Below are 17,212 nucleotides of genomic sequence, written 5' to 3' on the forward strand. Positions count from 1 at the left end.
AACAGCTCCTCCTGGATCTCAACAGGCCAGCACTTGAATGTGCTACTGCTTACAACTCCTTTAAAAAAAAAAAAAAAAGCTCTTCATAACTGTAATGGATTAAAATCCCATGAAAGTGTAAGAAATGTCATCAGTCACCAGCTCTGCAGAAGTTAAAAGTAATATTGATACAGTTTTGATGGAAAATTCTGCTTTGCGTACTTAGTTTTGGGTTGGGTTTTCTTTGTTTTTTTTAAATCATTCTTATCAGCTATTCAGGATTTCTCCTATTCTTTTCTTTGTGGAATGCTTCTTGATGTTCTTATGTCAACCAGAACTTTTACCTCTGTTACAGATATGAACAATGACCATAGTTAACAAGCCAAAATCTTCAAAATCTAAAAAATCGTCATCAAGGCGGTCTGACAAATCTAAGAAACCCCGTACTAAAAAAATGACGTCACGCACTGCAAATTTGGGCCGGGTACCACCTTCAGAAGATCCAAACAAAGTCTCTGTGGACAAAGGACCTGGAGGTGCTATTTATTGTAGATCATCTCAAAAATCTAAGCCTTTTGCCCAAAGAGATCTAGGTAAGTGTGTCTTTTGTCCTCCCCCCTTTTTCTTAAAAACAAAACAGAAGTAGAAAATGCAGTTCTTTTTTGTTGCACTGCTATAAAGTGGGACTACGACGAATAAAGACTTCCGCAGTAGACTTCAATTTTGTGAATCCCCTAAGGCAACTGAAGGGACTGGTGTTACAAAACTTGGTTGTATCTGTTTACAATCTATTTGTAACTTAGTTTTGATCTATTTACGATCGGTTATGGGGAGCTTTTTATAATACACAGATTTACCCAGGTCTTTTCTGGTATGCAGAGAAAAGTGCATTTTACCATCGCTGTTCATGGCTTCCATTATTCACAAATCTTTGAATGATAACGCTGCTCAGGAAGAGATCTGGTATCTATAGGATTACCTTCTGTGCTAGTTACTTGCTCATTCTTCTGTCTTAGTTCTTATATTTATTACCATATAATTACAAGTGTAAGTTTGTGGTTTAAGTTACAATAAGGAAAAAAACAATAATTCAATTAATAATCAGATTAAAGACTATAGATGGAAAGAAACCTGGCAAAAGTTACTAAAATCAGAGTGGTAGTTTGTCTTGCATTAGAAGAACTAAAACAGATTAATAAACTATTGTCCAAAACAGTGTGTTGACCAGCAAATTTGAGTGGTAGTGTTAAAGCTGTGTGTCTTATGTTTTTGTCTTTTGGAGTACGGCTGGTTCTTCTGGGTGCCTCTGCAGAATGCTACTTTTAAAATATTCTTTTTAAAACAAAAACAATACATCTCTTTTAAAACATAATTTTCTTGCAGTTGTTAATGATGGAATTGCCCCGCCACAAAGAATTCTTTTTCCACCTGAGAAAATTTGTATGGATTGGCAACAAACACAAAGTGTTGGAGTTGGACTGCAGAATCTCGGCAACACGTGTTTCCTTAATTCTACTCTACAATGTTTGACCTACACGCCTCCTCTCGCCAATTACATGCTTTCTCTTGAACACACCCAGTCATGTGAGTACTTTCTAACATTATTATAAATCTGTTGGACAGCTCTGAAGGTGAAAGAACAATAGTGATTCTGTGAAGAAAACTCTTAGTTGTCCCATTTTATCTGTAGAAGCTGGCTTTGAACATGATCTTAAAGGTCTTTTCCGACCTAAATGATTCTATGATTATATTAACAGGAGGCTCAGAATAGCATATAAAGTGCATTTGTTCATTTAATGCACCGTGGTAAAACTTAAAAAAAAGATCATTTCTTGCTTCATGTGAATAATGAAGTGCGTTGTAAAGGCATTTGATGAACATTTGGCATTTGGGTTTCCTGCTTGTAGAAAGGTGATAAAATTTAGGATGTTGGCGTCGTAGATTCTTAGTCTTTGCAGCCTAGATACTGTAATGCACTAATACTGTGATAAATTTTATGTTCACTGTTGACCCATTAAAAAAAACCAAACCACCCTAGAAAGCACTATGAACTAATCTCTTATGAACTCATATAGAAATTTGTGTGGGACTGTATTAAAATTTAGACTGATTTTATTCTAAATAAAAGTTTGTATTTTTTAAATGCTTGAATTTGTGTTCTTTGAATTTCATTTTTATACTTTAATTTATTTAAGCCTAGGAGCCTCTTTTCCTATCTATAGATGTGTATTTTTACAAAGGCACCTGTATACTTCCTAGTCTGGTACCTTAGTATTTATTCCTAGAAATTTAACTGTGTTTTCTTACCATATATAAAAGTTATTTCAGTTAAGAATCCTGTTGAAAAAAGGAGGGCAGAAATACTAATACACACATTACTTTAATCTTTCCTTTCTCCCAGAGGATTCTTAGCTCTGTGTCATGTAGCTCACCTAACAGTAGTGTGCTGAAAATAACACACATTCTCTCTTAGTGCTGTATCATCAATGTCAATATTGTTTCCTCATATATTCTGCAGTCTGTGGAGTTCACATTCCTGTCAGCCTGCAAAAAAAAAAAGACATTGCAACAATTACTTGGATTTCTCATCAGAAAATGCACTTTAATACAGACTTAATCAACATTTTTATTCTATACAGTTCTGCATAATAAAATATCACAAAACTGTTGGGATATTGACACCTTAGGAGAAGAGAATGTAGCAAGGAGAGTGGACATTGTATCTATAACTTAAAGATTATTATTTTTTTAGGGTTTTTTTTGTAGCAATGTATATTTGACTAGACTGGGATGCTTTCTTCTTTCACTCTTCAGGTCATGAAGAAGGCTTCTGTATGATGTGCACGATGGAAACTCACATTAACCAGGTCCTGTGTTGCTCTAATAATGCCATCAAACCTACATCTGTTATCAATGGCCTTAAAAGTAAGTAATTTCAGATGCTTTTATTTTTTTATATTTTTCAAAGAATTATTTGATGCGTATAAATGATTTTGATACTTTAAAGAAGAGAGATTTTAGAAATATGAATTTTCTTTCGTTTTATATGAGATAAATATAATAATCTTCTTATTTATTAGGAATAGGAAAACATTTCCATTTTGGCAGTCAAGAGGATGCACATGAATTCTTATGCTTCACTGTTGATGCTTTGCAGAAAGCTTGCTTGAATGGAAGCACCAAGTAAGCATAAACAAATTAACTTTTAAATGTTCTCTAGCCCCTCTTACTCCTTTATTTACTATCATAAATGAAAATCTATGTCCTTGGTTTTCATAAAAAGAAAAGCTATTTGAAGAGTTAACTCTGTGCCTTAAATCTTCTGAGATCTGATTATAATTTATTTCCAGATTGGACAGATCTTCTCAAGCCACCACACTTATTTATCAAATATTTGGAGGATATCTAAGATCCCGAGGTACTTTTTAAAAACCTTACTGTCCTTTGAACTGGTCTGTGTCTTTTTGTCTCTCTGTAGTAAAGGAGTTTGTAGTTTGACTAAAGTAATATGTATTAATAATGTAAATTTGCGAAGTTAGTCTCCTTCACATATTGTTAAGCATTTGTATTTTGATTCCAGTAAAGTGCTTGAACTGCAAAGCAGTTTCGGATACGTACGAGCCATTCCTCGATATTACTTTGGATATAAAGGTAAGATGTTTTGTGAATATGGGTCGAGATGTGTAAAGACTTGTAGAGCTTTCTAAAATAAAGTCATTTTACTTAAAAACATATAATGTTAAAACAAAAGAGCTCGGTGGTGGATGGGAGTATATTGGACTTCATTCTTGTGTGGAAGCCATGTAAATGGTCTCCATCTTTGCATTGGATTTAAGCTGGAAAAATAATAATTATATCTACACAAACAATGCTACTGTCATACTTCTCAATTATTCTACTTCAATATACATCTATTGTTAGACTGATGAGTTTGATTGTTGTCCTTATTGATGCCAGAGCATACCACAGACGCTATCTGTGGCATTGCAAAATCTATTTCAAAGTAGAATCATTTTCAAGTGAGGTAAATGCTCAGCGTACTCTGTTTCTGCCTCCTCCTTCTCAGTGTTTGCTGATTCACAGTAGGTCACTTAAGTATGAACTAGCAAGGTTCTCTCGTAATCTACTAGTAAGTGTTTGAAATTTTGCATTTCCAGTGACTTAGTGCTCTACTTTTTTACTCATCCAGGCAGTTACGTCTGTCACCAGAGCTCTAGAACAATTTGTGAAACCGGAACAACTGGACGGTGAAAATAGCTATAAGTGTAGCAAGTAAGATTATTACTAATTACATCTTAATACAAGATATGCGTTTAATGTATCGCATGACTTAAAGCATAAGTTATCTTTTGTCTTCATTTAGAAATAAGATAATGAGACACAGCTCTGTTGTTCTTTCATTTGGTTTTGTTTATACAACTAATACACTGAAATCATTCAAAGCTTGGAAAATAGTACATTTGTTTCTAAGGGAGTAATTTTTGTGTTTCTGTTTGAATATTTGGAAATATAAGAATTGTGGCTATTAGTTCACATTAGACTTTTATTCCTAGTATTGTCTACACTGGGGCTTGTCAGCCTTCGTAAGTGTGAAGTTGCACAGTGAAATATTCATATGGCCAGAAGTTAAAAGGCATGTCCGATAAGTAGTGGTGAGCTGAAGCATGGAGCTATGGACAAAGATTTGGGGTGGGAGGCAACATCAGCTTCCTGAAGATCCTAGTGTTCACTGTGCAACAAAGTGAGATTGGGTCTCAGTGAATGTGAACAGAGTCAGTGATAATTAACATTAGCAACCTCTGCTGGCTCATTGAACAATGTCTTGCACAGTTCTTCAGTTGTAAAACCTGTGGACTACTGTTGTCCGAAAAGAGCCACCCTAAAGCTAACCTATGCTTAGTGAAAGCATATGGAGTTAAGATGTTCTACATGCTGATCAATATGTAAAATGTTTCTACGTATGAAAGAGCATTGAACATTTGTGTAAGATATTTGGCAAAACAAGTTGTTTATTCAAACATAAACTCAGAAAAGCAAAGACCGCCAGGCTCGGTTCTGCAATATTTCTGTCTGATCCTTCTAAATGAAGAATGCAATACCTGCTTTTAGTTGTTGGAAAACTATAAGTTAATTAGTATATTTGAATGCAGATGTTGAATAAAGAGCATCCAACAGGCTATTACAACAATTTAATCCCAGGTTCATTTTAGTCTGTGGATCCTAGCAAGCAACATGTAATGTACGAAGAATTCTCATAATTTACAGGTTATGGCTGAGGAAGAGTAAGATAACTGTAACAAGCACCTCACATCTGAATCAGTTTGGTCACACATAAAACCAGAAGTTTCAGTCTTTTTGTGAGTTTAAAAAGTTTAGCATATGTCCGGTATCTTCTCCATTGCTGATAAACTGTTCTATTACTTTTAAGTTTTTCCTGATTGATGTTTTCCTTTTCTACCATGAATTTTTCTAATAAAGATTGCTGCCTCAAAACTTTGTATCTAATTACAAGTTTCATAGAATTTTATAAAACACTTCCCCCTCCCCCCACCCCACCCCCCTTCTTATTCTAGGTGGGTCCCTTTTTTTTGTTTGTAGGCATTCTCCATCAGTTTGGAATTCTCTGCCTTGTATTTTGACATCAGAATTTGAAAAGAGGCTATTTAATTCTTTCTGTTTGTTAACTATCAACAGTATTTTTCTTGAGGATGTAAACTGACATGTTTCAGTCTCTTTCTGTGCTAGTGGTTGAATTTCATGGCTTACTCTGTAGGTCCTACCTTTGAGTGCTCAATGCAACAAACTTACAATTAACAATTTTGTTTCGAAGGACTGCAGATGATTTCAGTGTCTTTCCAGGCAACCTCAGTAGATGAAGACTTATTACTCTCCAGTGTCTCCCTCCTGCAGAATGACTATTTCCTTCCAGTGAATTTTTTACATTGATATATGATCCATTTTGGAAATTATTTGCAGTTTCTAGTCCTGAGGACTGAGATTCTCTTGTCCCAGGTTTAATATTGCCATTCCTGGAGAAAGTTGAAAGAATGTATCTGGGACATGTTCAAAATAGCCACTTTGGCATAACAAGAAATGTACCTTGCCTTGCATTCTGGTGATGTGCTCTAGCGAGAGATTCCTGGTCCTGCTTCGTGCTGAGTTGTTGGGAAGCCTTACCTTTTTGGCATAACAAAGATACATGTTCAGACATTTGTTTGGCTATCAAAAGATAATGTTCTAAATCCTTTATTCTTTGTTCTGTAGAGCTGTCCTCTTATATCCTGCTATCTTCTCTCTATTAACAAACCTGAAATGCAGTGTATGGATTTATGAAAAGAAAAAACATATTATGCAAGTAAATATCATTCAAATAGCATAAGCATGTGTGAGAGATGAAAACTTGTTTGAGTTTGGGGGGGGGGGAAGAATATGCTGTTAAACATTTGTCTGTGCTTGTTTTTAAGGTGTAAAAAGATGGTTCCTGCATCAAAGAGGTATACGATACATCGTTCTTCCAATGTTCTCACAATATCACTGAAAAGATTTGCAAATTTTACAGGTGGAAAGATCAACAAGGTATATTTACAGCTGTAATGCAACTTTATCTTCTTGGAATGGGAGATTTCCCAAAGATGAATACTCATTTAAAAGTTGTTAATGCTTGTAGGCAATAACTATAGACTAATAACTAAGAAAAGTCGATAAAAGAACTATGGCTTCTTCTTTCTTTTTCAATAATGATAAAGTTCCTATGTGACCGTAAGAATATACTTTACTTTTAAAGAGCTAATTCTGTAGAAAACAGTTCTCTGCAACTTAAATTATTAAATGTTGTTTATGACAATAGGTACTTTTAAATGAATCAAAAAATATATTCATATAATCCTAGTCTGTGTTTTTAGAAGTGTTTTTCTCAGGCTATTCCATGAAGTATTTCAGGGTAATTTTTGAATCTTCTTGGTCTGTGTTTAGGATGTAAAATATCCTGAATATTTGGATCTTCGAGCATATATGTCCCAATCAATTGGAGAACCACTCATCTATGCTTTATATGCGGTTCTTGTACATAGTGGTTTCAACTGTAACGCAGGACACTATCTCTGCTTCATAAAGGTAGATATCAGCTTGATTTCTAACAGGGTAAAATCTGTGCTGACAAAGAAATTAAAATGTTACTGGTAGCCACTCTTTTTAGGGGAAAAGGTTGCATTATATGTTTTGTTTGATTAGTTTGGTATGTTTTGTTCTGTAGTGTTCTATCTGTGATGTCATTTGGAAAACATGCAATTCATCTAAAGATATCGTTGTCTTTATTTGCAGGCCGGTAATGGACTTTGGTATCGAATGAATGATGCCTCAGTAGACCTTTCTGATATCAAAACAGTTCTTAATCAGCAAGCTTATGTACTTTTTTATATCAGGTAATAACAAATACTAAATGTGTTCAGAATGTATTTACTTTTCTGTTATTGGCATTTTTCTTCTTTTCAAGTGTTTTTCTTTCTGTCCTAGGAAAAGATTACTATTTGTATAATTCAGTTCTGTCTAACCTGAAATTCCCCATGTCATTTATTATCTTTCATTGCTTGGCCTTAAACTGCTGCACTTGTGTATATTGCTATATATCTGCTCTCTGTAGCTGGCTAATTTAGAAAAGAGGAGGAATTAAGGCCGTAGATGGTATAAGGATGAGTTATTGCTCTGAAAAGGATAGTCATTGTAGAAGTCTTCCTACAAGTCTAATTTTCAGTTTGTAGTCTTGGTTAAGTCTCCCGTATATGTCTTCTGTGTCGTATAAACTGTTCCCTTAAAATTATAGGATGGGATTTAATCCAAGAATAGGCTGAAAGAAAAACTCTAAACTAAGATCACTGCTCTTTTCCCAAGGCGCTATGATTTGACACTCGGAGAACGTGCTTTTTACTTACCAGCACCGTCTTATCCCCGTTCATTCCTTGGTCAGCGGGGGGCTAATAGTAAGCAGGCTGGATTTATGGGACCACGGCTTCCTCCTCATATGATTAAGGTAATTTGAGGGGGGCAGATAATGGCACTAAATTGATAGTGGTTTTTGGTTTTGGTGTGGGGTTTTTTGTTGTTGTTTTTTAGCATCTGAGTTTTATTTTCCCTCCCACACTACAGCTTTCTTCACAGCCCTCATGCTACAGCCAGAATTATTCAAACAGTGGCTAATCCTAAATTGTGCAGCCATGCTACTTCATTACTTTATGCTTCCAACTCAGTTTTCTAAAGCACTGAGAGCTACGCTCTTGAGACAATTTAAGCAGTCTATTAATGCTTAAATAATTAAAAAAAAAAAAAAGTGAAGATTTTTTTTTCCTCCCTAACAGTGTCACTTTAGCTGAGACAATGAAAACAAATTGTCTTGTTCCTGAGTATGAGAACAATTATTCCAGTGTTTTCAGGGAATGTTTAAGGGGGAAAATAAATATATTTGGGAATAGCTTTAGTCAATGCTAAGTTGTTTGGGTGGGTTTCAGAAATGATGCTCATTTGATACCAATATGCAGTAAACCAAAAGCAGGAATTAAACACACTTGTTGGACTTACCTTTATATTTGAAGGGGGGTGGGTTTTTTTCTCAGGTGTTGAGGCAATTTGTAGAAATATTTAGTAGGAGAATTCCATGTTTTAAAACTTTAAATGCTGTGTGTTTGCACATATCCATCTTGCAACCTCTTCTTTTTAAATACAGAATTCAAGTCGTTTAAATGGAAATGGACCCCTAAAAGAGGATCCGAACACCGTTGGTGTCACCCTAAAAAGGCCGTCTTCAGCTCCGCCAACAGCTTGTGTTCAAAACTGGGCAATTACCAGGCCTTCAATTACGGATCCATCAAAAAACCAGAAGATCACTATCAGTATTCATAACAAATTGCCTGCACGTCAGACTGTGTCACAACCTGACTGTCTTAGCAGTGCTGCGGAGGATGAGGATCTAAGCAAGCCTGTTCCTTCATCCACAATTACAAATTCTTCTGCAGCAGAGTCTACCTCAAATGCATCTACAATGTCAGTTGCTACTAACGTTTCCAAACAGGAAGTTCCTGATGAAATTTTTGTTGAGCCAGCAGTGAATGGAAATCCTAAACTGAGTTCTGATAACGCAATCCCTTACGGTGCAGAATCTTCAGGAAAATCTGAGGAGCCGAAGGGCTTGTTTAAAAGGAATTGCAACATAATATCTTCTAATGGAATTTTGATTGGAAAGGTGGTCCGTACATTGCAGAATTCCCATTCTTCCTGTCAGAATGCTGAAGAAGAAAGATCCCAGCATGAGCTGCCAAAAAATGATTCACTAAATGGTGCTATTAGTTTAGATAATGAATCTAAAGAAAATGGACTGAAACTTGATGATTCCACTTGCCAAGTCCAACCTGTTAAACCTTCTGAGATTTTCTTTTCTAAAACAAATGGATTGCTTGAAACAGTGAGTTATGTTTTTCCGTCTAGAATTTCTCAGCTATGGTGTATTCAGTATTCAGGAGCATTATAATGTTCCTAATTCATGTGAAATACCAACAAAACACACAGCACAAATTTCATCGTAACACTTTGTGCTATTATCCCATTAGAATGTGCAGAGCTGAGCTGATATATGAGAACATGTCAACTTAAGAGAAGTTCAGCTGAGATAATACTTCATAAGTTTCATATATATATTGGGGGGGTGACTGGGGTGATGTGTAAAATGGGGACAGTGCATATAGCTCAAAGTGATCTTGTTTAACATCTAATGTAGAAATTTTGCAAACAGTAGTTTTCTACTAAAGATAGTGTTTTTTCTGTCTGTTAACTTCTACGTTTTAATTGTAGATGCCTATAGCTTTGTCGCCGGTTCCTCAAGAAATAATCTTAGAATCTCTCACATACAGCCAATTGAACAGCTTGTCAGAGGAAATAAGGTAAAATGAGTACGCTCTGATTAAAACAAGATTTCATACAAGTTTATCATTGTTTTACCTGTTTACTAATACTATTTAATAGAAAGATTTAGATCAGTAGAGAGAATTCCACACTATACATCTAGTGTTGCAAACATCAGCACTAAGCATATATTATTCTGATATTAAATACAGACAGATACTTCTTGGAAAACTTTTGTTTCTTCGTAGAATGTTTTTCCATTTTTTTCCATTGTCTGGAATACTTTTTCTATTCCTCTTTCCCTTTTTCTCCCATCCTAGGATGTGTGAATGTAAATTCCCACCATCTGCTCTCCCATTTGGGAGAGAGAGGGAAATCCATGTGTTTTCCTTTTTCTGGTTGCGGGGAGAGCAAATATAGTTGTTTTGGCTATTGATGTGATTCAGAGCAGCAAGTGGAGGGAGGCAGACGTGTTGGATGTGGGTTTTTTTAATGCAATACTTGCACAATCAAGAGAAGAAAAACACCTTCTTGGGGACCTGAGGAAGGTGTAAGAATAGGTTTCTAAAGGGATGTCTTTCAGAGTTTTCCAGTAGCCACTGATTTTTTTACTTAAGGGGATTTTACTCCTAACATTCCTCTTTTAGATGGACTTTTTCAAGTGAAAAATGTGTTTTTATTTTGTGCAGTGTCCCTGGACCTCAGAAGTCTTCTGAGAATGATGCTTTTATGGAAACCGTAGTGATGGAAGCACTGTTTGCCTATGAAGAATCCAGGAAGGTTCCTTCCAACTTTAGCTGTGAGGTTGAGAATCTTTTTATTCAATCAGATTCTGAAACCATTTCTACCAAAGAAGAAGTTGCTGAAAGTATTATAACAAAAGCTGATAATGCACATCCCAATATCAATGGTCAGCACAAGGTCAGGAAAAAATCCTTGGACACTGAAGATGAATTCCTTGGGCAGTGTGAGTCTGAAGACAGTAGAGACAAAGACAAACCAAGAAGATCAAAAGAACCTGAACTCATTTCAAAAGAAAATCCTTTGTACATTAAAGGGTCTCCTGAGAGCGAAGAGAAATTAGGGCAAACTTCCTCTATAAAGTCTGACATTGAATGTAGTTCTAAAAAACTTGCATCTCTAGATATTACAGACAAATGCCAAGATACAAAGGACATTTCTAATAACTATGTAGAGGTACCACCTGTTAATGACTCGTCTATTACAAAGCTGGATAAAGTTTTGGAGAGTCAATTTTCTAGAGAAAATGAGGGACTGAGTAATAAAAAATGTGAAGAAGATAAACATAGGAAAAAATATAAGAAAAAAATATATGACTCTCAAAAAACTGACAAAGAGCACTACCGAAAGAAGAGAGAACACTCGGACACTGAAGAGAAGGAGAAGCAAACCAGAAGCAAAACAGATGATCATTCCCACAAGAGGAGGTGCTCTCGTAGTGTGGAAACAAATAAGCAAAATCGTCATAAGCAGGAGTATTGCAATGAAAGCAAGCACAGATCTTCCCATAATGAAAGAAACAGTCCAAATAATGGCAAAAGCTCAGGAAAATATTCTCGTTATAGATCCCGAAGCAGAGAAAGAACAGAACAAGACAGGAATAGGTATTATCATTCCAAAGGAGAGAGAACTTGGAGCAGAGAAAGATACTATCAAGATGAACCACGGAGATGGGAAAAATGCAGATACTACAATGATTATTATTCCTCTCACGGAACAAGAGATGGTAGAGAGAGAAAGTCCTCTTATTGTGATAAAGACTTTGACAAATCGAGTCAAGCTTACAACAACAGGTCACATAAGGATTATCACTGCAAAAGCAGATGGCCTCACAACGCACTCTCTAGAGAGGAAGATGTACATCACTTTAGCAGCCACAGAGCAAGCTTACATCATTGTTCAGTACCTCAGCAGCAATCTGAAAAATATTCACGTGAAAGGCATGCACTTCCACCTGTGTCAGCTCATTCAAATTTTGAGGACTCTTCCCGGGAAAATGAAAAAGAAAAACTAAGAAATGGCAAAAGAAAATATACCCACACAGAAGGAAGCGGAAGCGAAATAGAAAAGAAATGCCGAAAGATAGGTGACCAAAGAATGAAAAAATATAAGAAGGTCAAGAAGAAAAAGAAGTCCAAAGATAAACATCGAGAGAAGGATTACAAGTAAGCAAGGATTCCAGCATAATCAGCAATTTTTTCCTAATTCTTTTCTGGGTGTTTCTCATGTCTGCCTTTTTTTCATTGTTTCTAAGTTATTTATATAGCATAATCTGGCTGGGGATCATGTCATTAGGTTGGTCAAGTGAAGACAGGAAAGATATTGCTGAATTGTGTTAGAACACTAGATCTGGACCACGTAGTTAGAATCACATCTGCACACCACTCTTGATTAGGTTACAACAATTTTTTTTTTTTTAAATTCCACATACTCCACAACTAGCCCCCGTTAATGATTTGTGTACAAACCAGGACCTATTGTCCTTCAATCTGAGGGCTTAAGTTTGCTGCATCTAAAGTAAGTTAGATGTGCAGAAATTACCACAAAATAGCTGACACGCTGCAAGTCATCACCTGTGGTAAAATAAATAACGTTTCATATAAGCATCAAGTGCCACATCTGTTTTCCTATTTTTAACTTGCATGTTTCCTTCAGACTTTATGATTTGGATTTCTCTGTGCTCCGCTTTGACAATGACAATCGCAAACGTAAGAAAAAGAAGAAAAAGAAGAAACACATCAGGAAACTGAAAGGCTTCTTGGAATATTTAGATCCTCATTTCCAGAAGAAAACACGGGAGAAGAAGGAAGAATCCTGTCCTCCAGGTGACTATTTATGTGAGCAATACAGAAACCAGGGCAGTAAACAACCCTACAAGGAAGGGAAGCCTTCTGGTGCAGGTGAAAGCAAGAAATACAGCTCCATCGCGTCCAATGAGTATGTTAAAGGTAAGGGGCCACCGGATGTTTGCAGGACTCCTTTTTATTCCCATAGACACTATTACTTAAAACAATCTTTAAATGCTTGTGTGATGAAATCTCCACTTTATATCATGGCTTCCGAGCAGTCTACATTAATATAAGAGAAAAAGTTGATAGGCTATTTGTTTTTCCATTTTTAAATGACTGCTAGGAAAGAAAGTCTGAAATAAAACTGCGAAGGGGTTGAAGGGCAAGTAATTTTAATTTGATCTGATGGTCAAGTGGCGAACAAGTGGGAGAGATGCAAGATGCCTTATTAAATTCAGTCCAACTAACCAGGAAAAAAAACCTTGGGCAGCTATATCTTGAAAAAGAATCTAGTAGGTAGACAGGAGGTTCAGTAGTCAAGATGGAAGATGATGACATGAGACTTCCAGGCTAGTAATATTGTAGTGAAACACCATCTTCCTAAAAAAGACTGCCAGAGTAATTGATTTAAATAAAATACTATGTTCAGCTATTTCATAACATAGAAGCAGTTCTGACTGCTTATTCAGAGTAACATAAGTTGGTGATAATACTGAAATATTGTTGTTTCAGATGTAGATCTGCCTTCTCCTAAGCACAGTTGTTAACCTTCCAGAGGACACTTTGCAATTTAACATGTTAAATTGCTGCTATTGTTTTATTTACTTGTGGGTTTTTTCTGTTAGTATAGGCTTAAAACTACAGAGAAGTGGGCTGATGAAACAGCTCTTTCTCAATTTTTAATATTAAAAAAAGTCAGTTTGGTGCTTCTTATAAAAAAACACTAAATACAAACTTGAGTGCCTGACTGAATTTACACTGAACTCTGCTGTTGTTTGTCAGAGTCCCGAGTTGGGCTCTCAGTAGATAATACGGTTTAAATTAATAAGCTCTAGAATTATGCAACGAAGGAAGATTGCACGCTGCAACAAATTCAACATCTAAAATCAAATTTGACATTTCCCATGAAATTTTTCTGAACAAAAGTGTTTATTATAAAAATAAAAACCTTCTTAAATGCCCGTTATCTGACATAAAGCCAGTCCCAGTTACTCAGGTATTTTAATAAACAAACCACGCCCCCAACCATCTATTTTACTCTTATAGATAACTGAAGTAATCCCTGAAGAAGACAGCTCGCTATCCAAAAGCAAGTTTTATTTTTAAATTTTCTACGTTTTAGACCTACCCACAATTTAGGAATTGGGTTAATAGTCAGTGACAATCCTGTTCATTAATAGCCCAGTATTGAAAATGTCATTCTGGCATAGAAAACAAAACAATTCATCTTCTTGCATTACAGCTGAATGCATTTCACAATTTGGAGAAGTTTAATCTTGGAAGAGATTTTAATTTTCAAAAATTTCTTGTGGTTTCCACATTGAGGTAAATTGCCACAGTCAGTAGATTCTGGCACCGAGAAGTTTGATTAAGGCAAAGAGGAAGGGCATTTGTGGAAAAATGACGATTGTATCTTAGGACATAGACAACCAAAAGTTTTATTCCGAAAATACAGTATGGAGGGAAAGCTGATTGTTCACACATTCTTCTTGTAAAATTTAATATGGTATTTATCTCTTTAACAAGGAAAATTTAAGAAGGACTGAATTGAGGTCTTTCAAATACTATTGTTGTAAAAATAGACTACTTTCATGATACTAATGTCAAAGTAATCTTTATTGCACTAAAGGTGTCTCTGTTCTAGCTGATAAATCAGGCACCAAACAGAACAAAATGCATCTGCTCTAATACTCGGTTGGCTTTAGTGAATTCTCTGCCCAGCAGATGGCAAACTCGTTTTTTTCTAAACCAGTCAGAAGTATAGTAAGAAAGTAAATGTCTTCCATCTCATTACACAAGTCAGAGGTATTAAGATTACTGGGCTATGTAGGTGAAAGAGATGTTCATTGATAAATATGATGACAGTACCCCCCTTTGATATACTGCTTGCAACACAAGTGGGACGTGTCGGCTGTGCAAAGCAATTTTTTTAAGTCTTGAGAATTCTAGTATTTCATCAAGTCCATGGATGTTAATTAGTTTCATCTTGTGGAAGGTCAATCTTTTTTAAAAAAAAGGGTCTCAAGAAGGATTTTCTGAATGATGGACTCCTCTAATCTCAAAAAAGGCCACTTTGGCAGTGTGTTTTTAGAGAGTATTGAACCTCTCAGACAAGCTAGGGACAGACTAGCAACAACTGAGAAGGAATTGTTAGGTTGTGCCTTTTCACCAGGACTCACGTTACTTTGAATAAAGTAATAAGGATGAAAAGGGCTAGTGATAACTTGTGATTTAAGAAAAATACAGAGAGGATGGGAGAAGGAGCAGCTTTAAAGCAGTTCATTTCCTACATTCCTACATGTTCTCTCCAGCAAGTTTCTGAAGGCTTCTGTTTTTGTGGGTAAGATTTGGTCAGCTTGACCACAAGATTGTTAGTAAAACGGGGATGCTGTCTAGGCAAGAAGACTTCAACTAAATTTAATTTCCCTAAGGTCTACCATTTGCTATTAAAGCAGGTAGCTTTGTCCTAATACTCTGTACAGTTCACCAATCTTAGCATTGAACTGAAACGCAGTCAGTTTAAGTGTGAGGAAGCCACCTTCTCGAGTCAGCTGGATCCTGCAGTCACAGAGCAGATGGAGCTGTGTGCAGGTTTGAGACTTCTCTTTCAGAAATCAAACCACTGAGACATAGTTTTATGTTGACTGTCACGACAGGGAGTGACATGGCTTCCTTTTGTCTTTCAGATGCGGAGCTTACTGATGGAAGCCTTCAATGCTCAAACTAAACCTACCATCAAACCCAACAACTTCTTCCCATCAAACCCGACATTACCAATATTGACCATCATCAAAACTTAAAATTTATTATCAAAACAATTACCATGAAGACAAAATCCAGTCATAAGTGGTGCTTAACATTTCTGTACAGAATTTTACCATGAAAGAACTTTTTTTTAGTTTTTAACTTGAGACTTTCTTTTTTAAAATATACTTCTAATCCAAAAGGGTGGAAACTTTTTACAACTGCTGAACATTGTAAATTACCACATAAATATCTCACTGATGTGAGATAATGCCCTGGAATAGACCATCTCAAATGCTGCTTAATTACAGACTCAGGTTGACTTTATGTTATTCATGTAATGTTACTCCAAGTTAGACATCTGGTGCAAGAGCGACCAGGAATTATAAAAATTGCAACTGACAGTCTGTATATTTAATTTAAAGACTTATTTAAAATTTCACAAGCTCTCAAATAACTAGAGTTTTGCAAGAGCTTCATCTTTTTTCTGTGATGTCTGACACTAGAAACTAATTTACTTCACATTTGAGTTATATTCAAGATCTGAAGAAAATCTTCTGGTTTTCAACATTGTGAAACAACGAATATGCAGTTCTGAATGTATCTCTCAAGACTATTTGTATACTCTTCCATATGTTTTTATTACATTTTCTTAATATACTGTCACTTGTCTTAAGTCTCAGTTGTCTGTTTTGTCTCTCTAAAGTGTCTAGTTACAGACAAATTCATACTGTGATTTTTATTTTTATTATTAAATGCTATCAAACTGTGATGCACTTATTATTCACTGGTCCTGCATCAGGAGATGAGTGGGGAACCTGTATTAAATACAGTTCATCTGAATAATCTGTCTGGTTTATACAAGCTGTGTTGTTCAGAGATGTCTAAAGTTTGATCTTTGTTTTTTTAAAGATAAAAAGCACTTGCCCCACTGTAAATATATAGCATGTAAAATTTATATAGTATATAAATACAGCAAAGTTAAAATGGATTTTTACTTGAGTTTTACTTGAGTTATTTAACATGCAATATGTCATGTGAATTGACAGCTTTCAGAGTGTGTTTGATACTCAAGAAATCAGATCTTCCTTTCAGTGGTAGGTGAGAAGATGCTGTCGGTGTGACCCAGAGAAGATAAGTAACTTGGGACTTCAGCTGCCTAGACAAGAATGCAGAAGGCTTTCTCCTTTGAAGTTAAAAGCTTCCAAAACCAGGCAACAGGTTGGAAGCTCAGCAGTAGCTTTTTACTGTGTGTGACACTAAAAAAAGAAAAAAAAAAAAAAAAAAAAGGAGCAAGGTTAATGTTTTACTAAATACTTAAAGTAATATTTTGGTACATGGAGAACACCATAAAGCCAAACCATAAGTGTACCCTGCATAATGTTCCTATGGCAACAGTTATGTGAAGTTACATAAAGTAACATGACAAAGAAACCACATACCTTTCCTGTATCTGGCTTTTTTTTCCTCTTTTGTCCTCTGGCTCCAAGATTTGGTGTCTTGTCTTTTGTCTGATGAATAACTCCAGCATAAATGTATAAAAGGAGTTTAAATGTTGACTGCTGTATCTT

General features: G+C 35.7%; 1 protein-coding gene across 1 annotated transcript; it reads left to right on the plus strand.

Annotated features, from left to right (window-relative positions):
* The first annotated feature begins 343 nt into the window (after positions 1–343).
* USP42 (ubiquitin specific peptidase 42) lies at positions 344–16,632 on the plus strand. Its single transcript, XM_050906170.1, has 16 exons — positions 344–572; positions 1,363–1,563; positions 2,794–2,904; positions 3,060–3,162; positions 3,330–3,397; positions 3,560–3,630; positions 4,169–4,251; positions 6,444–6,555; positions 6,952–7,092; positions 7,300–7,400; positions 7,867–8,005; positions 8,696–9,430; positions 9,817–9,905; positions 10,557–12,053; positions 12,544–12,836; positions 15,584–16,632. The coding sequence occupies exons 1-16, from the start codon at positions 344–346 to the stop codon at positions 15,622–15,624; spliced, it is 4,014 nt and encodes a 1,337-aa protein (XP_050762127.1). The 3' UTR covers positions 15,625–16,632.
* The last annotated feature ends 580 nt before the right edge of the window (positions 16,633–17,212 follow it).

The sequence above is a fragment of the Gymnogyps californianus genome, chromosome 15, assembly GCF_018139145.2.
Source record: "Gymnogyps californianus isolate 813 chromosome 15, ASM1813914v2, whole genome shotgun sequence".
NCBI lineage: Eukaryota > Metazoa > Chordata > Aves > Accipitriformes > Cathartidae > Gymnogyps > Gymnogyps californianus.

Bases quoted from the DNA above. Each gene is read 5' to 3' on its own strand.
- USP42 (XM_050906170.1), top strand. From the start codon at position 344: ATGACCATAGTTAACAAGCCAAAATCTTCAAAATCTAAAAAATCGTCA. The intron at 573-1,362 runs GTAAGTGTGTCT...ATTTTCTTGCAG, and splicing joins TTTTGCCCAAAGAGATCTAG to TTGTTAATGATGGAATTGCC. The intron at 4,252-6,443 runs GTAAGATTATTA...CTTGTTTTTAAG, and splicing joins AATAGCTATAAGTGTAGCAA to GTGTAAAAAGATGGTTCCTG.